At 51.8% G+C, this 26,795-nt stretch overlaps 2 protein-coding genes and 1 long non-coding RNA gene across 4 annotated transcripts; 1 reads left to right on the top strand and 2 right to left on the bottom strand.

Moving 5' to 3' along the window:
• The first annotated feature begins 182 nt into the window (after positions 1-182).
• Positions 183-19,409, top strand: SARM1 (sterile alpha and TIR motif containing 1). The gene is made up of 9 exons (XM_031468360.2): positions 183-2,017; positions 6,896-7,514; positions 9,538-9,750; positions 10,057-10,148; positions 10,261-10,496; positions 12,413-12,515; positions 12,592-12,781; positions 17,314-17,435; positions 17,523-19,409. The coding sequence occupies exons 1-9, from the start codon at positions 1,548-1,550 to the stop codon at positions 17,650-17,652; spliced, it is 2,175 nt and encodes a 724-aa protein (XP_031324220.1). The 5' UTR covers positions 183-1,547; the 3' UTR covers positions 17,653-19,409.
• Positions 3,948-9,542, bottom strand: LOC135323260 (uncharacterized). The gene is made up of 2 exons (XR_010384621.1): positions 9,359-9,542; positions 3,948-8,368 (listed from the first exon to the last, which is right to left on the bottom strand). It is a non-coding gene; the product is annotated as an uncharacterized LOC135323260 (long non-coding RNA).
• Positions 14,697-26,795, bottom strand: SLC46A1 (solute carrier family 46 member 1). 2 transcript variants are annotated; one of them, XM_031468361.2, is made up of 6 exons: positions 26,557-26,795; positions 24,784-25,636; positions 23,563-23,646; positions 22,113-22,269; positions 21,466-21,561; positions 14,697-15,055 (listed from the first exon to the last, which is right to left on the bottom strand). In XM_031468361.2, the coding sequence occupies exons 1-5, from the start codon at positions 26,782-26,784 to the stop codon at positions 21,504-21,506; spliced, it is 1,380 nt and encodes a 459-aa protein (XP_031324221.1). In that variant the 5' UTR covers positions 26,785-26,795; the 3' UTR covers positions 14,697-15,055; positions 21,466-21,503. The 2 variants fall into 2 exon arrangements, with proteins under 2 accessions (XP_031324221.1, XP_010977287.2); XM_010978985.3 differs by lacking the exon at positions 14,697-15,055 and having other exon boundaries at positions 15,335-21,561.

The following is a 26,795-nucleotide window of genomic DNA, read 5'->3' as shown; positions in this document are numbered from 1 at the left end:
TGCTCAACCTCCAGCCCAGCCCCTAGTGCCCCAACCCCAGAGGCAGCAAAGGGTCAGGTTCCTGGAACTCCAGGCCCAGGAGAGCTGTGTATAGGATCCTTGCCAAGCTCAGGGTCATCTCAGAAGAGGGCTAACACAGTGGGTCTGGAGGGCAGAATGGAAGCCCACTCTGCTGCTCACAGGCTATGTGACCTTGGGCAAACTTCTTTACCTGCCTTAGTTCTGAACTAATTATGCTTGTCGCACAGGGTGGGAGCTAAAGCAGACAAAATGCCCAGTGCTTGGAGCACCCCCAACTTCATTCTCCATAAATGGTTATTGACCCATGATCTGTTTGATCAGACACATCCCTGGCTGGGTGGCTCCCCCTCCCCATTGTGTATTTAGGGCAGTGAAAGTGGGGTAGGAACTATGCTGGTAAGCACACTGGGGAAATTTGTTTTATCTTTTGGGTGCATTGATTTCCCCAAGCAGGTATTCATAGCATGGTAAGTTGGGTGAACATTCACCCCTTAGACTGGATGTAATTCCTGAGTCTTCCGCTAATTTACTGCCCCTCAGCAGGCCACTCCCTATCGCCACCCTCATCCTCCCCGTAGGCCAGTTCCCCACTTTCGGACTCTAGTGAGAAGTAGGCTCCCTCTACCCAGAAAACGCTCACTGGCACAGAATGCTTGATTTTGTGCTCACTTTCAGGAGTCCAGAGACCTCTGGAAGTCCTCCCATCACCTGGAGGAAGTGATCCTCAGAGACTCCGCTGCCTTTTTCTGTTCTATAATCAGAAGACAGTGTGATTTCGGGCAATCTTTTCTCTATAGGCTTCAGTCCGTTCGGCTGTGAAATGGGAGCACTAATTCCTACCTCTTAGGAATGTTTTAAGGCCTGAGAAACAGGCATAAAGGGCCTTAAAAATTGTTATTACTACTGCATTAACCACTAGTAAGGCAGGGGCACCCAACCGTGTTGCCCTCACATTCCAGTGTCACCAGGGTAAAATGGAGGCAGTCCTTTCGCCCTCCGCTCCTTCCCCCTGCATCCAGCGGAAGGGATAGGGGTCTGCGACTGGAGAGAGAGGCCTGGCGGGGTGTGGGCGTGCCTGGGAAAGGCTGAGTGTGGGGCTACGCAGGCGGCAGGGGAGGAGCCCTAAGACCAAGAGGCGGGGCGTCTGCTCCGGCCGGTGGCTTCTCAGGGGCGGGGCTGCTGCAGAGCATTTCTGCGAACCTAGCCCGAGCTGGAGCCGCTTTGTTCTGGTTGCTGCCTCCTAGGCCCTCCCGCGCCTGGGTCCATTCCTCTCCTCCCCGCTTCCTCCTATCGCCTAGCCCCTGCATCTGGGCCTGCATCCCCTTCCACAACCGCTTCGTCCCAGATCCTGCCCTCACCCCTCCCCCAAATTTCTGGTCAGTGCTCTTGCCTGGTACCCTTCTCTCCACCCTCCCTCCAGCATCTTCCCCCTGGTCCCCTCTTGGGTCCCCTTCTTCCCAAGTTCTGGATCGCTTTTCCCGGCCCCGCCCCTTCAGGCCGGGCATGTCCCCAGCAGCCCCGCGCCCATGGTCCTGACGCTGCTTCTCTCCGCCTACAAGCTGTGCCGCTATTTCGCCATGTCGGACCCACGGCCCGGCGCTGAGCGGCTAGGGGTGCCGGGGCCGGACGGCGGTGGCGGCGTTGGCCCATGGTGGGCCGCGGGCGGTCGTGGTCCCCGCGAGATGTCGCCCGGGGCGGGCACTGAGGTGCAGGGCGCCCTGGAGCGCACGCTGCCCGAACTGCAGCAGGCGCTGTCGGCGCTGAAGCAGGCGGGCAGCGTGCGGGCGGTGGGCGCCGGCCTGGCCGAGGTCTTCCAGCTGGTGGAGGAGGCCTGGCTGCTGCCGGCCATGGGCCGCGAGGTAGCCCAGGGTCTGTGCGACGCCATCCGCCTGGATGGAGGCCTAGACCTGCTGCTGCGACTGCTCCAGGCGCCGGAGCTGGAGACGCGCGTGCAGGCCGCCCGCCTGCTGGAGCAGATCCTGGTAGCTGACAACAGGTGAGGGGGCCGGGCTAGGGGTAGAGCGCTGGGGTGGGGGGTGGGGGCAGCAAGGACCGCCTAGTGCCTTGGTCTCCGTGTACCTCGCATCGGGCCTTTCCTGCTTCACCTCAGAAATCCCTGCACCACATCCCTGTTGGGGACCAGTGTGTCCATTTTACCAGAGGAAACTGAGGCTTGGGAAAGTTTAGTGACTTGCCCAGCGTCACACAGTGAAATAATGGTGCAGCCAAAATTCATTCCCAGGGCCAATGGGGCGAGGAATTTGACTGGGAGGGGAGGAATGGAGTAGTAGGACAGGACACTGTCTCTGGTTCTGAGAATGAAGGTGGGACCCTAATGTCAATTCCCTCTAAACCCACAGCCCTCCTCCCCGCAGGCCTGGGTGTCCTTCTGTGCTGGCTTCTCTCTGCCATACCATCTCCCTCTCACCAAAAGAGGAAGAGAAACACTGCTCAGAACAGGAGGAGGACCCCTCCCCTCTCTCCCCAGGCTGAAATGAGTGCTGAACTAAGGGTTACTTGCTGCCTTCATACCACCCCCAATCCACTTCCTGCTTCTTCCTTTTTTGTTTTGGTTCATGTAACAGACCAGATATGATCTCATTCTGTGGTTGCTAATGGGGAATGGAAGGTTTTCTGCTGGGATGGTGGGTGGGGAAGAGGAAACTCAGGTGTGGAACTAGGCAGGTGTCAGAGTATGTGTTCCCCAATCTTCCTCACACAGTGCCAAGATACAGTAGGTGGGGTCCAATTGAAGCCTGGCTGCCACTCTTTCCTGCCTCTTGGGATCTCCCCTGGAATGAGAGGACCCTGGCCCACTTTCTATCCCCTCTGAGGCCAGAGCAGACCAGGCTGTCACATTCCAGTCTCATGTTGAATTCTTGGGCCCCTCAGATTTAGAAGGGTTTTGAAAGGGTCACTTTCAGTTTATATAGCTCTCACAAGTGTGATGAGCATGAATTGGGGGTGTTTTCCTTGCCATTTTCAAAAAGTAAAAATAAACTTGTGGACAGTGGAAATGATACAACTGTCAAAAATGCATCAATGAAGCAATTTAAGTTAGGAGACCAAGTTAGGGTTCTGCTTGTTCAGCAAGTCTTTAATCTCCCATCTAACATCAGATGTCCTGATGGGAATGGGCTGTAAATGTGGAGGGCTAGCAGATGGAGTGGGCACTCACTGGACGTGGTGGGCCTGGGTTGATGAGTCTGCCCTGTAGACATGATATGTGGGATGGGGCAGCTATAACTAGAACTCCTAGAGAATGGGTGCAGCCAACACCCTAAGACGAGGAAAGCTGCAAGATAGAAATAGCCCTGACATTTTTCAAGGTTGAAAAATAACAGTTTTCACCTGGCTTAGAATTACTGAGGAGTCATGTTAACCAGTGTCGCTGGCCCCAAGAGCAACGTGCTGGTGCTGGCATCACTTCAGGACCAAGGACAGAGCCTAGAGAGCCTGGTCGCCATCAAAATCCTCTCGGAGATCTCCCCACACCTCTAGACTGCACCGGAAGGAGGCTGAAAGGGCAAGAAAATGGGGTTTGGGGGGGTGACAGAGAGAATTTGTGTTTATGACATCTTTCCTTCCTCCACCAACCAACCTCCTCTTAAAGAAGGTTCTTCCATCACTCCTTTTGCCATTCCCTTTCCTGCAGCTCTCTTCTTCCCAGGGTGCTGCCACAACCACTACCCAGGAGCCTATATCACAGCTTCACTCACCCCTGAAATCCAGGAGAAGCCCAACAGGGTAGGGCCCTCTGAGCCTGGACCCACGACACCCAGTGAGGGCCTCGTCGGACTGCTAGCCCTCTAAATTCAGTTGGCCCCCCATCAGGGGACCATAATGAGGTTAAACGGCTTTCCAAAGAATACATAGTGAGTAAGTGGAGGAGATACGTTAAAAAAACAAACAAAACACAACAAAAGCCAAAAAAACTATTGCACATAAATTCAAGTGCCAAGGTACAAAAAGCATACACCTTTAAAGTTTTTCTTCCCATCCCTAGAGGCAAACCAGTGAAACAAGTTTCTTGTATATCTTTCCAGAAAGTCTATGCATATACAGATACATATATATATAATATATACAGGCTTGTATGTGTGTGTATGTGCACAATTTACCCCTCCTTTGGAGCTGGGATTTGAACCCAGACCCACAGCTTCTCAGGCTGCAGAAGAATTGGGAATTAAGTGAATAAGTCTCACAATAAGCAGAGTTAACTCTTAAAGGTGCCAGGTGCATAGGGGAAGGTGAGGGCTGGGGCTCAAAAATGCAGAATAAAGTCCTCTCTCTAAACTGATGTTCCTGAACGTGCCCTTCCCCTCAATGGGCCTCAGGAAACGAAGGTGGTGTTGGATTAGATGATGTCTTAAGCACATCCTAGTTCCGATAGTTTCAGAGCTTATGTAGTCAGATAGTTCTGGAAGCAAACAGTGCCAACAAATGATCTTGAGCCCTGGGAATGGACTGATATGAATTCAAATCCCAGCTCTGTCTCTCACCAGCTGTGTAACCCTGGGCATGTCATGTAACCTCTCTTGAGCTTTGGCTTTCTCCCTGGGTAAAGGAACAACTGCAGTGCCAGCTGCCCAAGTGGATGGTTAGGATCCATCTGTTCCTTTGGGCTGGAGAGAAGCTCAGTGATCAGCTCAGCAAAGCTGTACTGGCCTCAGGCCATGTTCTGGGCTCAGATAGGCCCTGCAGTGGACACAGAGTCACAAGCACTGTGATGCTCACTGGGCGAGGACTCCATGACTGGCTGGGCCTGTAAGTCTTTGTGGGTAACATCATCTGTGGAGGACATCATTTGTGGAGGTCAGGAAGACAGGACACTTTCACCTCTGCCAGGAATGTGGCAACTCTCCTGCCTGCTCTGCTGGTCTCCAGCCTCTCTCCCGTGGATCTGTCCTCCCCACAGCAGCCAGCACAAGTTTCCTAAAACCCACATGTTACTAAGTCACTCTCCTTCCTGAAAATGGCTCCCCATTTGCCATCAAAATAAAGTACAAATGCTTTGAGATGGCTCAAAAGGCCCCCAGAACACTGTGCTCATTCTTCCTTTGAACCTTCCACCTCAGCCACTTGGAGTAGCTTCACTTCAGCATGGCTGAGATGGGGACAGTCCCCAAGTACACCAGACACCTCCAAGTCTTTGCATACATCTATGCCTAGAATGCAGTCTCTCTTTCTCCTCTTGACTGATGTCCCACTATCTTTCTAACTTAATCCCATGGGCAACCATCCAATATGTTTAATGTGTATCTGTTTAATGTTTACTGTGTTCTGGTAAAATCTCTACTCCTGTTTTATGTGCAGATTCTTATTGTACACAAATGGTGCTGTGTTATATAACACATTCTATTTCTTGCTTTAAAATAGTGTTGTTTTTAAGATCCTCCTTGTTGCTATGTTATCATCTGCTCAGTCACTTGTAAGTGCTCCAGAGTGGGCACCTGCCTGTGTTACCTCTCCACTCTCCCAGGCTTGACACTGGACTGCCCCAGCTTCCCCCACCACAAATAACACTGCAATGAATGGACTTGTCCATGTCCTCTTGTGGAGCTGTGTGACAATCTCTTTGGGATATAAACCCAAGAGCCCTCATTTGTGGTTCATAGAGTTTCTGTCTCCTTAATTTCACCCACACGCCCCAGCCTACACCTCCACCCACAGGGCTTCAGGGTGTTCATGGCCCCACACACCACCAACTTCCTGTATTACCCAGTTTCTGCTTTTTGCCCATCTACTAAGTGTAAAGTGATAGCTGTTTTAATTTTTATTTCTCTGATTACTAATGAATTAGAGCATCTCTTATTTGCTTGTTAGCACTGTGGTTTTCATCTTTTATGAACTGCATTTATTGTGTCCACTGCCCCTCTTCCATTAAATTTACTGCCTTTTTCTTGTTGACTTGAATTTTTTTATAAATATTCAATATATGAATCCCTTGTTGATTTTAGACACTGCAGATATCTTTGGCTTTCTTTCTCTTCCCCAAACATGCCAAGCTCATCAGCCCACGGGGCGTTTGTCCTTTTTCTCTCTGCCTGTTGTGCTCTTTTTCCAGATACTTGCAGGCAGGGGTCTCTGGATGTTTAACTCTCAGACGTCACCTCCTCAGACATATCCCTCCATCCAGGCTCTCTCCATTACATCACCTGGTTTTACTATCATTATGGTCATATAACTATTATCCTGTCCATTCATCATTTACTTGCTCTATGTTAGCTGTGTATGAGCTCCGGCCACTCTTAGTCACTGTTTAACTTCAGCCTCTACCACAGTGCCTGGCACACAGTAGGCCCTCAATAAATGACCTCTTAAATGAATGGACAAATACACTCCAATAACACTGCATGGAGTGAAGAGAAGTTTGAAGGCAAGGCCAAGAGTGGTGTACTTCAAGTGGCACTTCAGAGATGAAAAGCTGACATTTATTGAGTCTTTTTTATGTGCCAGGCACTGTGCCAAGCACTTTACATGGATTATAAACTTCATAATAACCCTATGGGGTAGGTATTCTTTTTATCCTATTTACGAGATGAGGAAACCAAGAAAGATAAAGGTACCTAAGATCTCACAGCTAGAAAATGGTAGAGAAGAAACCAGGACCCAGGGAATCTGCTCTAGAGGTAGAATTCTTAGCCACTACATATACTGCTCCTCCAGGGATGGGTGTCAGAGTGGAAATGGGTGTGGCCAGGATGGAGTACCCTTATAAGCAGAGAAGTCTGGTTCTCCCAGGGCAGGAGGTGAGGGAGGCGGGGGAGGCAGGGAGGACCAGACTCATGACATTATATGACACTAGCAAGGCCCAGAGAGGATGAGTGATGAGGCCATTGCTCCTAGGAGGCTAAGATAAGCATCTTGGCAGGGACCGCGTGGCGCGCATCGGGCTAGGCGTGATCCTGAACCTGGCAAAGGAGCGCGAGCCAGTGGAGCTGGCTCGGAGCGTGGCAGGCATCTTGGAGCACATGTTCAAGCACTCGGAGGAGACGTGCCAGCGGCTGGTGGCAGCCGGCGGCCTGGACGCGGTGCTCTATTGGTGCCGCCGCACAGACCCGGCGCTGCTCCGCCACTGTGCGCTGGCGCTAGCCAACTGTGCGCTGCACGGGGGCCAGGCGGTGCAGCGGCGCATGGTGGAGAAGCGCGCCGCCGAGTGGCTCTTCCCACTCGCCTTCTCCAAGGAGGACGAGCTGCTGCGACTGCACGCCTGCCTCGCCGTGGCGGTGCTAGCCACCAACAAGGAGGTGGAGCGCGAGGTGGAGCGCTCCGGCACGCTGGCCCTCGTAGAGCCGCTCGTGGCCTCGCTGGACCCCGGCCGCTTCGCCCGCTGCCTGGTGGATGCCAGCGACACCAGCCAGGGCCGCGGGCCAGACGACCTGCAGCGCCTCGTGCCACTGCTCGACTCGTCGCGCTTGGAGGCTCAGTGCATCGGCGCTTTCTATCTCTGTGCCGAGGCTGCCATCAAGAGTCTGCAGGGCAAGACCAAGGTGGGTGCAGGTGTGGGGCTTGTGTGGAGTAGGGTGGGGTGGGGGTTAGAGAGCATCTGGGAAGGCTTCCCAGAGAAAATGCCATTCACCTGAGACTTGAAGTTTGCATAAGAATTAGGTGAAGTGAGGAGGAAGGTGAGGGACCAGTCATTTTGGCCTTAAAGGCGAAATCAAGGTTTTACTCGGGGAACACCTGTGTTTTACAAAGTCACCCTGGCTGCTGCATGGAGATGAGGTTGGCAAGGGTGTATCTGGAGGCAAAGGGACCAGATAGAAGGCCATGGCAGGGGGCAGTTGGGAAAGTGAAGGTTGGGACCTGGGCATGACAGCAGAAGCACAGAGAAGCAGACACATTCCAGAGGTGCTGAAGAGGCAGAATTAGGACTTGGTGTGTGACTGGATGAAGGGGAGGGAGGAGCCGAGGGTGGCACCTGGCTTTGAACATAGGAACCCAGTGGGTGGTGGCACCTGGTACTGAACTAAGGTGAACTGTGTGAAATGGGTGGGGCACAGAGTGAGTTCATGGGGACAGATGGAATTTGAAGTGCCTGAGAGATGACCAGTTGGGGCCCTCCAGTGGACCTTTTTGTCATTTGGGTCTGGATTCCAGGAAGGAGATGGAGTAAACAGCGGCACGACATCTGTTTGTCAGTCAGATAACTCCCACCCAAGTCCCAAGAGGTCCTCAGTCTCAGGGCCTGATCTGCAGCCTTTTCCCTCTGTTTTAACTTGCTATGTGACCTTAGGTACCTGGCTTCCCCTCTCTGGGCCTTTATATGCCTCATTTTTGTCCTCTGGAAAATTGAAGAAGTGGACCATAATTGAAGGAGTGGACTGTAGCAACGATTCTTATCCTGGATGTGGGAATAGTAATAGTTAAATTGTCAAAAGTTTGCAGGTTTTGTTTTTAAAATATAACAGAATTAATTATCCTATAATGTCACTCTCCCTCCTTTGCATCCCTCTAGGGGTTTGGGAGGTTAGTGACCACTGGTGCACAGGGAATGGGGCATGCTGCATGGACCACCCTGTCTGTATGACAGTGGTCATCTGGGGCTGCTCAGAGGAGTGTGTCTCACAGGTGACTGTCACCCATCATGTGTATCCCCATAGATCAAGAAGAGACTGATGTGCTAGGGAGATCTCTGAGGCCTCTTCTGAGGTCCAATGCTTTAGGAGCTTCTGATTTTCCTTTCTGCACCCCAGAATTGGGCCATGAGAGGACTGACTTTGCAAAGCAGGTCATTCTGTTTTGGGAGAAGGACTTAAAGGGAAGTAGGGAGTGAGGACCCTAAGGAGTGGGTCTGGGCAGCAGCCATGACCACCAGCTCTGGCACTCCTTTCCCAGCAAGGCCAAGTGAGTGCAGTTAAGAAAAGACAAATGGAGCCCTGACTCTGTGCCCTGCAGTGTGCCTGTTATGGAACTCCAGGGGTGACTAAGACATGACTTCAGCTTTCAGTCTAGTGGAAGTTGCATTGTCAATTAATGACAGTGGCATTGAGAGTGCGGTACAAGGTCTAATTGGAGGTATGGGCCAAACTGTGGATAAATCAAAGCAGGCTGCGTGCAGGAGGTTCCAATCAATTTGGATTCAAAAGATGAGTAGGATTCCCACAAGCAGGCTGGAAGAACTAAGTGTCTGGAAACACCACAGGCTGAAGCCCAGAGGTGGGAGAGCCTCTGTGGGTGGGTGTCAGAGGAGTGTGGCTTGGTGAAAGAGGTGGAGAGCTGAGAGTGGTGGGAGGGACTGCACTGTGCCAGGCCTGGCAGCCATACTGAGAACTAGACTTTATCCCACAGCAGATGGAAGCTGTAGAGGGGAGGAGACATGGGAGGGACTTACCTGGTCAAGAGTTGAGGGAACGTCAGGAGGAGGAATCCACAGGACTTGGTGATTTAGTTGATGAAGGGAGACCTAGGGTAGGTGGTGGGGCTCTCAGCGGTGAAAAGAGGCGCGGGGAGGGACCAGGCACGACAGGGCAACTGGTGGATCCAAGACACCCTCTCCCCATACTTCGCCAGGTATTCAGCGACATAGGTGCCATCCAAAGCCTGAAACGCCTCGTCTCCTACTCCACTAATGGCACGACGTCGGCGCTGGCCAAGCGCGCGCTGCGCCTTTTGGGCGAGGAGGTGCCGCGGCCCATCCTGCCCTGCGTGGCCAGCTGGAAGGAGGCCGAGGTCCAGACGTGGCTGCAGCAGATCGGCTTCTCCCAGTACTGCGAGAGCTTCCGGGTAGAGCCGCGCAGAATCGCTGGACAGCGGTCTGGAAGCGGGTGCTTGCCTGAGTGCCGCGCGGCCGCTAGGGGCGCCCTGTACACAGGCGACCAATCCCCATCCGGGACCTCACGCCTGCGGCACTAGGGTGGCCTTTTGGGCGTGGGGAGCTTGTACTCGGCCACTTTCTGAGTCAGTTGGTTCTCATCTGGGTCCCATTCTCCTCCCCACCGCCATCTCCAGGTCCCTGCCCTTGACATTGTGCTGGGTGGGGTCCAAATGATGAGGAGGGGAGCCTTTCCTTACACCTGACCCCTCCTCCAGGAGCAGCAGGTAGATGGAGACCTGCTTCTGCGGCTTACGGAGGAGGAACTCCAGACCGACTTGGGCATGAAGTCGGGCATCACCCGAAAGAGGTATAGAGCCTCTAGCCAGCACATCCCCCTTGGCAGGTCTAACTAAACGCCCCCTCTGCCTCTAGCCAGTCTCCAATCAAGACCTCAGCTTCCTCTCCTCCCTCCGGTGCAGATTCTTCAGGGAGCTCACGGAGCTTAAGACCTTCGCCAACTACGCTACGTGCGACCGCAGCAACCTGGCTGACTGGCTGGGCAGCCTGGACCCGCGCTTCCGCCAGTACACATATGGCCTGGTCAGCTGTGGCCTAGACCGCTCCCTGCTGCACCGCGTGTCTGAGCAGCAGCTCCTGGAGGACTGTGGCATCCGCCTGGGCGTGCACCGCGCCCGCATCCTCACGGCTGCCAGAGGTCAGTTGCTCCCACCCATGCCCCGGCCCCAGCCCCAGCCCCAGCCCTAGCCCCAGCCCTGGAGGGGTGAGGGGAGCCTCTGAGCCCCACTTCGGATTGATTGAGCACGTTGGCTGTGCCAGACTGGGCTCTAAGAATGGGAAGACGAATATTTTGCACTTTGCCCTCAAGGAGTTCCCAGTCTGAGGTGGGTAGGAGGGTGGGAGAATACACAGGCAGGTGACCCCAGCAGGTAGCATGCCCAGGACTCCAGAGGGAGCCTAGAGGAAGCACCACCTATCTTGTCTGCCCAGACCTAGGCTTTGGAGAGGAGAGGATACCTGACCAGGTCTGGAAGGATGTATTTGGGGGTGGGGGAAAGAGTGGTGGCAGAAGGAAAGGGCAACCCAGGCAGAAGGAGCAATATATACAAGTAAGGAGGTAAGACAGCATGGGGGGTGCACAGAGTGAATGTGGGTGGGAAGACTAGGGGCTTATCCTGTTAATCAACAGCCTACAAAGTGTGGGTGCTTTAGGGAGGTTGTGAGAGCAGAGTGGATTCTCAGGTTCTAGCAGCCCTCTTTATTAATTTATTTTAATTTACTATGTAGCTAATATTTATCATTAATTACTCTAGGCCAGGTCCTGTGTAAGTTTTTTAACAGATATTATCTCATTAATCTCTACATACATCCTATGCAATGGGCGTTAATTTTTTTTAACTTTTTAAAGAATAAAAGAGATATAATTTAACTTAAAAGTGTCCAGTTTGGACAGTTTTGAATGTATACCCCTGTGTAACCACCATCATAATCAAAGATAAAGAACATTTCCATCATGGGTGTTCATTTTAAAGATGATGAATCTCAAATTTAAATAATTTAAATACATTTCCCAAGGTTATGAGTTATTAAATGACAGAACTCTGACTTGAGCTTCTGCCTTTCTTTGTAAACAGACAGAAGTTTTCTGTGTTAAGTCTGAATATTATAAGATGATGGGTTCTTTTCATTCATCTCATTCAGTAAGTATGTATTAAGCTCCCATAAGGGGCAGGGGACTGGGCTTTGGCCCCATTCTTTTTGCTTCAGCCAAAGCAGACCAGCTTCTATCATTTTTCCAGTGCAGTTCCCAGTAAACCCCTAAGATTTATTTTTTTAGAATGAGAGGGTCTACAGCAAAAAATAGCTTACAACTCCCTTTTGTAGGGAGTAGGGAGCCATGCAGAGGTTTTTAAGTGGGGGCAATGACACGCTCAGATTTGGATTTTAGGAAGATCTCCCTGGTGGCTATGGCAAACAGATTAGACTGGGCAAGTGTGGATTTAGGGAGACAACTGAAGAGGCTGGATTTGGGGGCCTGGACACAGGGAGGGCCCTGGGGCTGGAGTCCAGGATGTTAGAAGGCAGAAGCCACAGAGCATGATGCCTGGCTCTGAGCACTGAATGTCAGCTCCATGAGGGCAGGGTTTGTTTTGTTCATTGCTGTATCCCAAGCACTAAGAATAGTGCCTCATACACACAAAGCGCTTGGTAAATATTTGTTGAAGGAATGAATGAGAGGCAGGAGTTGAGGCTGATAGCCAGGTTTCTGGCTTTGGTGGGAGACTAGGAAGAAGAGGGTCAGAGGAGGATTTGGGATGTGTTGGATTTGGAGTGCCTGCAGGCTGCTGGCTGTGCAGGTCTGGAGCTCTAGACAGAGGGCAGAGCCGGAGATGCATATCAATGTCCCTAAAACATGATGTCTGCTTTCTGAGAGGGCCTCACCCCTGGTTAGCATCCTGCCTTCCAGTAGGCCTCATCTCACCATCTCCACATTTTTGGAGCAAGCCGCCCGGCCTGAGCCGGGCTTAGGGGGCTGAGTGTGTAGGGGATGATGTACCTCGTGGTGAATGATGGGGGAGCCACCCTCACCAGGCTGTTTTTTATCTGCTTCAGAAATGCTACACTCCCCACTTCCCTGCACGGGCTGCAAGCCCAGCGGGGACACTCCAGATGTCTTCATCAGCTACCGCCGGAATTCGGGCTCCCAGCTGGCCAGGTGAGGAGAGGCAGGCAGGCAGGCAGCCTGGGACCTTGGGGCGAGGCCATGGCAGTGACATAAGACGTTTTTGCAGCCTCCTGAAGGTGCACTTGCAGCTGCACGGCTTCAGTGTCTTCATCGATGTGGAGAAGCTGGAAGCGGGCAAGTTTGAAGACAAGCTCATCCAGAGTGTCACAGATGCCCGCAACTTTGTGCTGGTTTTGTCAGCTGGGGCCCTGGACAAGTGCATGCAGGACCATGACTGCAAGGACTGGGTGCACAAGGTAAGTGCTGGCCTCTGTGGTCTCAGCATTGGCCTGTGGCACAGGGGACAAAGTCCTCGTCCCATTCTTTCTCATCTGAACACCAGCAACCTTCATGGCCCCACTGGAAGTTAGGAGCCACAGCTCTGACTGTAACAGGACTTTAGCCATTTACTTAGGCTCTCTGAGCCTCAGTTTTCTCATCTACAAAATGGGGATAACTTGCCTGGCTTTTATTTTGTAGGATTGTTGTGAGGGTCCAGAAAGGGATGAAAATGCTTTGAAAAATAATTTCTGTGAGGGAAGGGGGCAGGAGAGCATAGTGACAGGCACAATGGCATTGTTAAGAGCACAAAGCTGAGAGTTTGAATCCTGGCTCTGGCTTTGGGCAAGTTATTTAACCCTAATGAGTTTCATGTTTATCACTGGAAAGTAGAATAATTATAGTACCTAATTCCCTAGGATATTGTTATAAGGATTAAAAGAGCTAAAATTTGTGAAGTGCTTAGCAGAATGCCTGGCATATAACTGCTCTATAATGGCTGTAATTAGTAGTAGTAGTACAATTATTATGAGTACTACCATTGTTTAATTCCCCATTGTATCCTCAGTGCCTAACACATAGTAGAAACTAATTGAATACTTGTAGGATGGATGGATAGATGGATGGATCCATGTCACATCTGCTGGTTATTAGTCATTAATCATTAATCAGTGAGCAGGAGCTGAGGCCAGGGCTAAAGGAAGCAGTAGTCATATGTATAGGGCCCTTTTCCTAAAGACAAGAATATGCCCAGAGTGACCAGATCATATGGAAATTAATGTCAGTGTAAAGCCAGGTAGGCCAACCTCTTACTTGCCGTAAGAATATGGAGAAAGGAGAAATCATTGAGGGCTGGAATAATCAGGGGAGGCTTCATGGAGGAAGCAGGACTTGAGAAGAGTCTCAAGAATTTAGATCAGTGGAAGAGAAGGTATCCCAGGCAGGGGAACAGCATGAGCAAAGAACAAAAGTAGGGATGAGAAAGATACAAAAACCTACATTATTACTGGTATTGGCCTCTCCATTTTACAGATGAAGAAACTGACACTCAGAGAAGTAGAATACTTTTTCCCATGGCCACACTGCTGGTATAGAAATCAGAGCTGGGCTTTGAACTCTTGTCTATCTGACTCCAAAGCCCGTGCTCTTTCTTAGGATCCAACTTTGTCCTATGGCTCAGATCTGAGGGGTGGGGGGGAAGGTGGTGGGATAGGACTGGATTCAGCTGACACCAGAGTAATCATCTCTCTTTCCAACTCCAAGTTCAGTGACATCATGTCAGTAGCCTGAAGTCAGCCAGGCTGGGAGTAGTTACACTAAGGAAATTGGTAAAAACTACAAATTAGGGTTTTATTTGTTCGGTTGGTTGTTTTTTTTTTCCCCTCTGGAGAGTTACTTGTTAAACATGTACCAGCACACCACTGGCTAGATAAGAACTAAGGAGCCAGGTTATGGGGTTCCTAAAGGCAGAGAGAAGACCTGTGCTTAAAGCACTGGGGAAAGGGATCCCATGAGGGCAGTGATGCCAGGCCAGTGGGTTTTAAGGAGAAGGCTCTGACAAAGGATGCAGCCCATATGGACAGTGGGGAAGAGGGTCAGGCCCCAGAGGCCATGTAGGAGAGGCTGAGTTTTGGGTTTGGTTTGGGGAGGAGGTGCTGGGTCAGAGAGACACCCTGGAGGATCATGACTGATGGCCTAGAGCTGGTGACCTTCTGAGAAAAAGAGAGGAATGTTTGTGAGCTCCATAAGATCTCAGACCTTGCCTTATTCATGCTGGATCCCTGACGCCTAAAACCATGCATAGTACAAAGTAGGTTCTTGAAGAGTTTATAGAATAATTAAATCAATGATTAAACAGATGAGTGATACTGATGAAGCTGAGATGACTAGGAGAACCATACACATCTTCTAACTTTACTGTGTAATTCTGGATAAAACAAATGTCTAAAGGTTCCCAAATAAATTGCTGCAAGGTCAGAATTCATTCAAGTGCTCAGAAGAGAGGCAGAGGGCTTGGTTGAAACAGCCTGAAACTTGGAATCTGAATGCTTGAGTCAGAGGCCTGGCCCCTCCTGGGCTGGGCATATATGTGACTTGGGAGCAAGTCCCTTCCCTTCGCTGGGCTTCCTTCTTCTCAGTCATAAAATGGAGAGGTTCCCCAGAAATCAATCAGGATTGAAGTTATGCAGGTTCCTTCCCCAGGAAGGCTCTGCTCCGCAAGGGTGTGTGGCATCCATCACTGGCCCAGCAGACTGCAAGGAGGGAGGAGCAGGAGGAGTGGTGAGAGCCTTTGCCTTGGACCAGTCCCAAAGGCTCCATTATCCCTCCTTGGTTGTTTTTAGTGCTTAATTGCCTCTGGTTTTAAAACTGCTTTCCCTGAAGCCACATTTAGTGGGTAATCAATATGGAAAACCACAAGTGAACTGCACTCAAAAAGCCTAATCCCTGTGGCTCCCCCTTGAAAGGAAAAAAAAAATATTCAATAAGCACTTACCAGAGCACCCATTAATAGTCATAGCCTCACAACAACCTGATGAGGTAAGCTTTATTATCCCCACTTCACAAAGGAGGAAATAATTACTTGTTACTTATTAAACATACACTACTTGCTAGGTGCTATTCTAATCACTTGCAATGGGTTATCACAGTTATGCCTCCCAACAATCCTACCAGTTAGGGACTATCATTAACCCTATTTTTAGAAATTAGAGATGTTGTTTTTGCCTCACATGACAGAGCCTGTGTCAGAGACTCAATATGAACCCAGATCTGATGATTCCAGAGTACAACCTTAACTGCTATGCAATGTTGTCTCATTCTTTCATTTAGCCAGTTAGCCATCAAGTATTTAGCAAAGGCTGGCTATGGGCAGGGCTTTGTACAAGATCCTGAGACACAAGGTGAGTGAAAACCAGACATGGTCCCGGTCCTTATGTCTTATGTACGGAAGACAGATAATAAGTAAATTACTCATTAGTTAATTTAAATTTGCAACTGTAGGTGCTGCGAAGTCTATGAAAGCCTAAAATAGGGGATCTGAACTGGTCAGAGAAGTGAAGGAAGACTTCCCTGGGAAGGCTGATTGAGTTCAGATCAGAAAAATGAGTTGGCATTAGCTATGTGAAAGGGCAGGGAAAAGTATTCTAGACATAGGAGACAGCATGTGCAAATGCCCTGTGCGCGGGGGGGGGGATGGCAAATCTAGGGCTGGGAGAACAGGATGGGGTAGAGTTTGAGAAGTGAGCTGTGGCCAACCACATAAAGCTTTGAACATTATTCTAAGAGCCATATAAAGTCATGAAGAGTTTTAAGTAGGGTATGACATGATCAGATTTGCATTTTGCAAAGAGTGGCTAGGTGAAAGGGCAATGTGAAGAGTGAATTCCACGGGGCAAGAATGGATGAGAAGAGACTGGGTGGGGAGTAATGGTAATACAGGGTTGGAGCAGGGCAGTGGTAGCGGGTGGAGGAGAGAAAAATGGGTGGATTTGAGAAATAAGTAAGGATGACAACTGGCAGGGCTCCTCATGGATCAATCTGGATGCAGGAGGTGTGATGTTTTTCTTCTGACACCAATTTGTGTGGAGTTTTTCACACACCAACAATCAATTCTCCATTTCACCAGCACCAACTGGCTGGCCCACAATTCAGTTCAGTTCTGACACTAACTACTACCTGGAGCGGATGTCAGACTCCATAGTTTAAGGGCTCAGTCCCAGAAGTCAGCCCTCACCACAGACCCAGCCACAAGTCCCAGGCCACTTGCACTTCTGACTGCCTTGGCTACAAATTCATGAGTCCCCATGACCTCCCCCCTCAGGTTCAATAATTTGCTAGAATGACGTGCAGAATTCAGGAAAGCACTTAACTATTCTTGGGCTTATTATAAAGGATACAACTCAGAAACATCCAAGTGGAAGAGATGCATAGGGTAAGGTATGGGGAGTGGGAGCATGGGCAGGGGGGCACAGAGCTTCCATGCCTCTCTGGGCCACCCTCCCAGCATCTAAATGTATTCACCAACCCACCCAATCCTTAGGGGTTTTATGGAAGTTTGATCATGTAGGCTGATTAAGTCTACGTGATGATTAACATCGGCCACTGGTGACTGGACTCAATCTCCAGCCCCTCTCCCCTCCCTGGAAGTGTCTGGGGCAGGGGGGCCAGGAGTGCTGAAAGTTCCAACCCTCTAAGCATAGCTTAGTCTTTCTGGCCACCAGCCCCCATCCTGAAGCTACCTAGGCAGAGCCTCCTACCTCCCAGGTCATCTGAGATTCTGAGGGTTTTAGGAGCTTGGTGCCAAGAACCTGGAACAAAGACCAAATATATATATATATATATATATTACCACAGCAGGTGAGGGAGACATCAAGGTGGACTTCAAGGCCAGTATCCCACCTTGGGCTCTTGGGCTCAGCCTTGGGCTACTGGCCCTCCCAGTGCCTGCCTGGCCCCAGGTCCCTGGATGGGACCCAGGGTCTCTTCCTCTTCCCTCCTCTTCTCTCTCCAGGAGATTGTGACTGCTTTGAGCTGTGGCAAGAACATCGTGCCTGTCATTGATGGCTTCGAGTGGCCAGAGCCCCAGGCCCTGCCTGAGGACATGCAGGCTGTGCTCAGCTTCAACGGCATCAAGTGAGGAGGGGCGGGGTGGGTTACGCATGCCCCCAGTGGCAGCTCCCTCTGCCCAGCCCGCTGACCCACCGGCCTCTGTGCCCACAGGTGGTCCCATGAGTACCAGGAGGCCACCATTGAGAAGATCATCCGCTTCCTGCAGGGCCGCTCCTCCCGGGACTCGTCTGCAGGCTCCGACACCAGTCTGGAGGGTGCTGTACCCCTGGGCCCAACTTAACCAGTCCCTAGTTCCCAAGCCCTGCCATGACCCCCATTTCCATCATCCTCCTCACCCCCCAATGGAACAACTCAGACTGTCCTCCCTGGGCTGAGACAGCCTGGGCTCTTCTCAGGAAATGGCTCTCTATCTCCTCACCCTCATGGTCCACCTCAAACCCAGCTTCCTCTGGAAAGGGAAGGGAAGCCAGGCATTGGGGGTGCTAAGACCTCCCTAGGCCCTGCCACCAGGTCCTGTTTCTGTTGTGGGAGGGTCACTGCTCAGTTCTGGAGACCCTGGAGACTGAGGGTTTGCTGCACACTACCCTTCTCCTGCCCTGACAGCAGCCAGCTTGAGTAGAGTGAAGGCAGGCAGCCTCAAACAGGCATTAACACAGTGCCCAACGCTCTCCGCCCCGCAAGGGCCTGGGCCTGGGAGCCAGCTGGGGATGAGTCCAGCCATGGCTCTCCACCCAGACAGCTTCTGGCCCCTGGGCTCACCACTTCTTTGCACCCCGTGGCCTTGCCCTATAACCACTCAGTGTCCTTAGCTGGCCTGGCCCCTCTCCCAGCCTTCCTGACGTGTGGCCTCCTTCACCACACCTGGGTCAGGGTCAGGCTGAGCCAGCCTGTACTGGTCTCACTGGTCTGCAGCTGCGGCCTACACTCACTGGTACATGGGAGTCCCCTGTTTGGGTCTGAGCAGGGGAGGCCATGTCTCAAAGGGCAGCTAGCCCCCTTACTTATGCTTTGGTGCTGTGCCCTGGGCCTCTGCCTGGTCCAGCTCCCTTCCCCAGCCCCTCACCCACCCAAGGCTGCCCACCCACTTGCTCAGGGGGAGGTGGGGCAAGGCAGCGCCCTGTGGCATCAGCAGTAGCCTGGGCAGAACTGTAGCTCCCTGGGAAGAGGCAAGACCCTGCAGCAGGGCAAGGGGGTGCATTCAAATCATCTGGGAATTTTGTTAAAATTCCATTCAGGAGACTGGGGTGGGGCCTGAGTTTCTGCAGTTCTCACCAACTCTCAGGTGGGTAGCAAGGCTGTAAAACACAAATGTCTCACAAATCTTTGCCATTTCCCTGACACTCCATGGTCTCTAATCATCAGAGCAACCTTACCTGGTATCATCTCCATTTTAGAGAAGGAAATGAATGATGTGCCCAGTTTCCCAAGTCATGAGTGTCAGCCCCAGGATGCAGACCTGGCCTCCTGCTGCTCAGCCCACTGCTGTTGGGACTGCTCTCCTAAGAATCATCCTGGGCAGGACTGTTGAGCCACAGATGGCTGGTTTCTCCCTTGCCCCAAAGAATCTAGCTGTGGGGGACAGGTTTTTGTAACAGAAGGCTGACCCAGAGGCTATACAGAAATAACCGAGCAGGAGTCCCTTGGGTGCTTCCTCCACCAGGGTTGTATCCTCCCTCCAATAAATCCAGGTTCCAGCTAGTGGGATCAGCTGGGACCTGCCCTGCCTCTCCCCTCCTGAAGGCAGTGGGTTCACACCTAAAGGCTGGCTCAGCTCCCAAGCCACCTCCTGAAGGTACTGGCCAGGCCACAGGCCACTCTGAGTTCTCGAGCCACATCGTCAGGCTTCGGACTCCTTCCTTCCAGTCCCCTCCCTGCCAAAAATACTGTCTTCAGCTGGTCCTTTGCATTTGACTCTCCTTCCTTGCCACATGAATGCCCACCAGTGCCAGGCCCTGAATAGCATGGTGACTGAGGCAGACTGAATGTTGCCCTCATGAAGCAGAACCAATAATAATACAGTTTGATGAGTCTCCTCCAGGAGAAGCTTCCTGTCTTTTTTGTCCCCAGCCCCACTCCCTTCTGAGCTCTCTTGAGCAGTACTCAGGGAAGTTTCCCAGCACTGTTTTTCTGTTCGGTACAGCCCCCATTGCTGCCTGTCTCCTGCCTCTCTGAGGAACGACTGCCCAGACTCCAGGCCCCACCAGAGCTGCTGAAGTGATGACCCTCCCCCAGCCAGGCCAGCATGTTCAGGGGCCGGCATCCCCCACCATGACAAACACTGCCCAGATTGAGGCCCAGGCGGGCACCTTGGCCCTCACCTTTCATCTAGACTTGGCCCCACAGGGTTAGTCCTGAGATTTTGAGAAATAGCCTTTTCCCCTGCAGCCTGCTCTGACACGGGTCTTCAGGGGCAGGGTTTTCTGCCTGGCTGGGCCCTAGCTGCTGCCCCCAGGTCAGGGCTGAGTCAGCCTCACCCCGCCCCTCTCTGGACCAAGAACTGCTCAGGAGCATTCAAAAGTCAAAAGTCCAGCTCCAACTCATTCATCCTCCCCCAAGGCCCATGAATAGAGGCCTCTCATTCTAGAATGTATGAGGGAAAAAGGATCTTAGAACATTATTCAATCTAGTGTTTCCTAACTTGTCCAACCATGATTAATTAGGGGATGTCACTGAACTACCACCTTGCTTAATGCCAAATATGAATGAGCTAGAGGCCCTGCCCAGAGTACAGCCCAGGCCCTCTTCTTGCTTTGATCTCCCAATGACAGGGGACAGTGAGATAGGAATCTGGACACAGGCCCAGGCTACAGAAGGCCACAATTGACCCTGGTTTACTCTGGGCCTCCCCCATTTTACCTACGTGATTTCTAGCCAGGAAACCGGCTGGTAGGGCAGGTGAGAGAGAATGAGGGTAGAAATACTGGCAGGGGGTCATGCCCTGTGGCCAATTCTGTTTTGAAGAGTCAAGTACCATCTGATTTGCTTGGGGGCTTATGGCCTTCATCAAAGCCAGTGCCTTAATACTGAATCCTATTCTGCCTTTCAACTTTAGGTCCAGGCTTTCCTAATGCCCTAGAAATGGGCCCCTCATTTTCTGGAGGGTCAGGCCCATCTCCAGGTTCCTGTTGACCTACAGATAAACAAGGGAGAGTGTCAGCACATGGCCCTGCTGAAATGCCCAGCAATGAGGGAGGTGCTGGAGGGCTGAATGGTAACAAAAACTGATTCTGCTTGGGCTGGTGTAGCCAGGAAGACCAGTACAGGTGCCTTCAGGGAGTGGATCTCTGACACTGAGGAACAAGCGGTCAGGTCTCTGCCCGGAGTCTCTCTGCTGGCCTGATGCAAGCCTGGCAGCCCTCCACATCCCAGCAGCTCAGAAGAGAATGGTCAGTCAGGAGGAGGTCTGGGCTGGCCATGTCCAGTACCAATCCCATGGCTGCTCAGGGGCTCCTGTCCATTCCAGCAGCTACTGCTGTCTGACCTCTGGTGGGCAAACTGTGAACAGGAAAACAGAGGGCCCCACAGCCCAATGCCTTGGGGGCCAGAAGGTTCATTTCAGGGTGATTATAATTATTATGTTTGGCACTGCTAAGCCCAAGAGATTGATTCCCACCCTCAGACAGTGCACTCTCCCTCCAGGGGGCACCAAGCCACTCCCACAACCCTCCCTCCCTACAAAGCCAGCACTGACCAAGCACCATATTCATCACTAAGGAGTGACTGGTGGCTGCTCGTGGTAAACTGAGCACTGTGAGCTGTGCAGTTTCGGTTGGAAGCAGAGGGGCCAGCCCTCATGCTTCAACTGGTCCCTGAAGTGTCACCTCCATCAGGACCTTTCCTCTCCCCTGGAGGGTTCTATGTGCCTGATGGCCTACAGGGTAAACAGATCCCTGTTCCGAATGGCTCCCCCACTGCCTGCCCTGGAGTGGGTCTGTCTGGGTTACAATTCCAGATCCTAGAGTCATAGGCTGGCATAGCTGTGGATGAGGTGGGGGCCTTGGTCGAGCTTGACCACACTGCCCTTTGCAGGGAGCTGCCGGTGCTGCTGAGGGCTGGGATCCAGAGGCAATACTTCCAGTTGGTTAGTGCTCACTTTGCTCCTCTTGCCCTTTGTCCTCTGGTCCAGGCAGATCAGGGGCTCTGGGGAAACTGCTGGAATTCAGGGCAATGATTAGTCTTTTCCAGTATCCTGTGAGAGACCAGAGAGAAGGTTCAGATTTAACAGGTGGGGACCTTCAAATCCTGGAGAAGTGACGCAGGTTTTATTGGGTGGGCGGGTCCAGGTATCCCCCTCCCCAGGCTGAGAGGTGGGAGACCATGTCCAGAGACAGAGGGTTCTGGCAAATGATTCTTGAGGCTATCATCAGGGGAAGAACTGGGTCAGGTGAGCCTGTGGCCCAGCCACGCCTGGCCAAGGAAGCCCTCTAGGCTTCCATTTAGCACATTTCTGCCAGCCACAGTTCCATCTGTAAAATGGGGGAACTGGGTGCAAGAATGTAGCTTTTCCAGGAGGCACTGTGAGCCTGACCCTTCCCCTACCAGCCCTCTGCCTTGTCCCTGGGGAATGGCTCCCAGAGGATTAGGTGACCATCTGCTAAGGGAGAGTCAGGCTGAGACTGACACACCCACAGGGGAAGAGCTCCAGGAATGAGGATGCTGTTTCTGCTTGGGAGGAGGCAGAGGAGGACACCTTTAGGATAAAGAGCTCCACTCTGAACACAGGTCAGAGCCCTGCATTACCCAATCAGAATGGCCGGGATGAAGAGGAGGCCAGCTCCCAGGAGGAAGGGGAACCCCTTCATGAAGTTCAGGGTGGCTGGGTAGAGCGAGTTGAAGATGCTGGAGGCCATCAGCATGGCCAAGCCATTCACACAGGCCAGAGCAGAAAAGAGAGCACCTGTGAAGAAATAAATACCACTCTGGAATCGGAAAGACCTAAGTGCAAACCTCGGCACCACCGCCACGCAGCTGTGTGACCTCGGGCAAGTCATTTAACCTCTCTGAATCTCACCTTCCTCACCTATAAATCCTGCATCATGATAAGACTCCAATGAAGGCATGCATAGGAAGCACCTGGCACACAGTGGCTACCAAACAAATGACTGTTATTATACATATATAAAAGTACATGTGATGTCTTCTAGCAAAAGCCTGATAAAAATGGTTTTGAATCTGTTGGTAACATTAAATTTGCACGTAAAGCGCCCATCATGGGGCCTAGCCCCCTGGAGTCAGCCAGTTAGTAAGGGCTGTTCTTTTCTCCTGTTCCCCTTGGCATGCATCTCTGGGCACAGTGAAGGTGATAGAAAAAAACTTAATGAGTGAATAAACGAAGTCACATGGGTTCTGGGGACAACAGAACCCATGGTGGGCTATATATGGCACCAGAGTTTCTGCCATCACCAGATCCTCCTTCCAGGGCAGGCGGGGAAAAGTGGATGAGCCAGACGTTTCAGACTGAGATCTAAAGACCTAGAAGCCTGAGAAGCTATTCTTTATAGATATGCCAGCAGAACCCGAATTTTGCAAAGTGAGCAACAACCCAACGGAAGTTGAGATTAAACTGCCAGACTGCCAGAGCTGGAAGGGCCTGTAGATGTCATCAAGAGCAATCCACACGTGTTACGTATGAGGAACAGGTCCAGAGAGGGAAAGGGACCTGTCCAAGATCACACAGCCAGGAGGGTGACAGGGCCAGGACTAAAACCCAGATCCCAAGACCTGCTGCTCTTGAAAACAGATCCAGGTGTGCATCCTAGCTCCACCACTGACTGATGACCTTGGGTGAGTCAGTTTAATCCTCTGCTTCATCTGCCACGCAGAGACGGTGAAATCTACATCACAAAGTTGTTCGCCTCCTCTGAGCTTGTATGCTCTGACCCCAGGGAAGTAGGGAACTCTGGCATTGTGACATTCATTTTACAGATGGAAAAGCTGGGGTCTGGAACGAGTAAATCCTCTGCTTGGCTGATCCAAAAGGACATAATCGTGCACATGACTGCAAATTCCAAGGCACTGTGGTCCTCTGCCAGCCCTAGGCACTGTGACAGCAACGTAGTTGTCTTGGCTACTTACTTCTCCAGGGTGGGAGGGAGGAAGGACAGATGCCTCCCAGCCCACGGCTGCCCTCTGCCAGGTTCAGGCAATACTGGGTATGAGGAACTAGACAAGGGCTAACCCTGACACTCACCCTGCTCTGACTTGCTCACCAGCTTGGAGAGCTTGGCCCGGATGACAGGTGTGATAACCAATGACATGAAGAGGAGCCCATACCCTGTGGAGAAAGAAACAATCATCAAGAAAATGGGGTTGTGAAGATGGATGCCCAAGTGAGAGGCAGCAGAGCTCTGGTACCTATCCCATGAGGGACTCGGGTTAGACACAGGAAGAACTTCCTCAGCAGGGTAAAGAGACAATGACAGGGGACAGTAAGCACACAGTAAATGCAAGTTCCCTTTCCCTTGACATTTAGTTACTCACAGGCTACACTGTTTCCTTCATAACCATTTCTCTCCCTTGCGCAACTGTTGCCTCCTCAGGAAAACTGCAAACTGTTGGAGGACAGTGGAGCCTCCAAAGTGGGTTAGACAATGAGGCCTCCCAGGGGCCCTTCAGGTGACAGCCCCCAAATCCCACTCTGCTGAGGCTCACCAGAGCAATGACAGCATATTCATCATCCCTGCACACCCAAGGGCATTGAGCCCAGCACCTAGTCCATGGGAGATGCCGTGGGCAGGAGAGAAAAGTACCTGGGTCCCCGCCAGTCACACCGTCTAGGCGAGCAGAAATCTCTTGATTACTGACTGGCTGACTGTAAACAAAATATTTTAGGGCTCTATTAAAATAAATCTGTTCCTTCAGAAAAGTTAACTTCCTCATTCCCAGCTGCCCTCTTCCACCAAAAAAAAAAAAGGAAGAGAGGAGGGGAGAAGAAGAACTAACCCAAGCAGGAGTGTGTTATCTGTGATCTGAGAAGACTGGCTTTTTTAAAAACCCAGAGAAGCTGACGAAGGATATTTGAGACAGGTCCTGTGATTCTTATCGGAGAAGCGAGTGTGAAGGCAATAATGGCATGGACTTTGCTTAAGAACACCATGAATGCAGGCTGTGGGAGGCCAAGGAGTAAAGCAATTAGTGTATGAGCCATATTCTTGTCTTTGCTCTATCTTACCACCAACATTTATGGTTGATAATGTGAGTGAATGACCTTGGCTACTGAAGGTCTGTATTTTCTATATGACAAAGATAGTATTTTTGTGAGGTTTCTTAGTTGTCTGTCCTCCAGTGCAGCCTAGGGGCACAATGATGTTAAGACATAGGCATGAACTACGTTTGGGGGCAGCAGGTGGCTAGCCCCCATTTTTCACCCAGCAATTCTGAGACAAACTGTCCCTGAGCCCATACACTTTACCTGTGAACATGAGGGGTGTGATGGTAGCGAATGCAAAGACAACCATCCCCAGAATGTTGAAGGCCAGACCGATCTCAGCCACCCAGGTGTCATCCAGGCAGTACTGCAGAAGCCACAGGCCCAGCAGGCTGCTGAGGTATGGGAGTTGCTGAGCTGCAGAACCGTAGCCGATCAGCCTAGAGTCCCAGCAAAGGGGTGTGCTCATCTCGTAGAGGGTCAGGATGTCCTGGGCCCCAATGTGCACAGTGATCACCACGAAGACGGCCAGTGAGTACAGGGCTAAATGCTTCCTGGACTTCTCTGGGGCCTGGGCCACGTAGAGCTGGACAATGGATCGGTGGTGACGGAGTGTGAAGAGCCGAGCAGGTGTTGGCTCCTTCACGGTCTCACCAAAGCAGAATGCTGCATAGAGGGTCATGGTTATCAGCAAGGCCAAGGCCAGCCAGAAGGGGTTGGCATATCCCTGCTCCTGGAGCCAGTGACCTCCAACAAGGCTCGCCAGCATCCCTGCCACCCCAATGCATGCTTCCAGCAGGGCCATTCGGATGGTACGGGTGCGGCTGCAGCTGACATCTGCCACGGAGGCAAAGCCAGCAGCCAGGAGGCCACTGAAATCTCCAAGGAGGGCACAAAGGATGCGGCCCAGAACAAAGTAGCCAACATGGAGCTGCAGGTGTACCACAAAGATGGACACCAGGTTATTGAGTAGCAGGCCAAACGAGGCCAGCACTAGCAGCGGACGGCGGCCCACACAGTCACTCCAGGCGCCCAACAGAGTGGATGAGAACAGTCCCACCAGGAAGCCGCCCACGTTCATGTAGAGGGTCCAGTGGGAGGTAAGAGTCTCCACTTCCTGTGGGGACAAAAGTCTTATTACTGGGGTGCTGTTCCTCACTCTAGGCTGCTCACTCCCCATACCATCACCATCCTGGGAGATGCAGGTATGAGGACTTTCTTGGGAGCCTAAATTGCAGAGACAATTTTAGTACAACTCTTAAAACTGACACTGGAGGTGGGTATGGGAAATGGACAAGATCCCGTTCCTTACTTTTACCACTGTGAATGAAAAATGTTACCAGGCATACCGGCAAAGGATGCTGTGGCCATCAAGCCTTCAGCCATTACCACCGCCCCTGAGGTGAGCCCCGAGGGAACTCGGGATGGAGACAAAAGGACTGCTCACTGCCAAGCCCTCAGACACTGCAGCCACCCCCAACAATGCACCCTGGGAGAGGGCTCAGGATGGGAAAGAACAGGATACTGGCCCAAGATAGCTAAGGTGTATATCAAAGGAAAGTTTTCAATGAGCCCAGCCTCTTGCATCACCCCATACAGAGAAAAGGGCTGTTCATTAACTTGAGATGTGTGGTTTTCTTTAATTAACAGTAATCATTCCACGTTCCCACTACCTGGTTTTTGTTGCAAAACTCTTATATATCCTAGGTTCTCCCTTATCTCTTGGGAACACAGTCCCTCAGAGCTATTCTGAAAGGCTGCCTCTCCTGCTTGAGTCCTCAGAAAGTCAGCCAAATAAAACGCAGTTCTCAACTTTTAGGCTGTACGTTTTTGTTTTTTTTTCTTCAGTCAATACTCCCTTTGGTTAACCCTGCTTCCTCAGGCTCCAGCTTTGCTCCGGACCCGCCCACCACCCAATATCCAGAACCCTCTGGTCTGCCCCCAACCTTCATGCAGGCCCCACCACCTCAGCTACCCCCACGCTGTAGCCCAGGGCCCGCCGCCGCCACGTCGCCCCCTTCTCCAGGCCGCCGCTACCTGCGCGGTGGGATCCACTGTGTGGTTGCTGCAGCTGCCCCTCTCGCGGGTGCCGTTGTAGCCAAGGTCGGCACTGAAGCGGTGCCACAGGTACTGCGTGGTGACCGGGTCCTGCAGGACTAAGGCGAAGTTGGCAAAGAAGACGAGCGGCTCCACGCAGCAGCGGCCCAGCACGGACCCAGAGAGCCAAGCGCGGGGCTCGCCGCGGGAGTCCGCGCGTCCCTCCATGCTTGTGCACT

This window comes from Camelus dromedarius, chromosome 16 (genome assembly GCF_036321535.1).
Source record: "Camelus dromedarius isolate mCamDro1 chromosome 16, mCamDro1.pat, whole genome shotgun sequence".
Classification (NCBI taxonomy): domain Eukaryota; kingdom Metazoa; phylum Chordata; class Mammalia; order Artiodactyla; family Camelidae; genus Camelus; species Camelus dromedarius.
The sequence above is the reverse complement of the archived record's forward strand: the minus strand, read 5'-3'. Positions and strand labels throughout refer to the sequence as shown.

Bases quoted from the DNA above. Each gene is read 5' to 3' on its own strand.
- SARM1 (XM_031468360.2), top strand. From the start codon at position 1,548: ATGGTCCTGACGCTGCTTCTCTCCGCCTACAAGCTGTGCCGCTATTTC. The intron at 9,751-10,056 runs GTAGAGCCGCGC...CCCCTCCTCCAG, and splicing joins AGTACTGCGAGAGCTTCCGG to GAGCAGCAGGTAGATGGAGA. The intron at 12,782-17,313 runs GTAAGTGCTGGC...TTCTCTCTCCAG, and splicing joins GCAAGGACTGGGTGCACAAG to GAGATTGTGACTGCTTTGAG.
- SLC46A1 (XM_031468361.2), bottom strand. From the start codon at position 26,784: ATGGAGGGACGCGCGGACTCCCGCGGCGAGCCCCGCGCTTGGCTCTCT. The intron at 25,637-26,556 runs GTAGCGGCGGCC...TTGTCCCCACAG, and splicing joins CAGTGGATCCCACCGCGCAG to GAAGTGGAGACTCTTACCTC. The intron at 22,270-23,562 runs GTGAGTGTCAGG...ATTTCTTCACAG, and splicing joins GGTGAGCAAGTCAGAGCAGG to GTGCTCTCTTTTCTGCTCTG.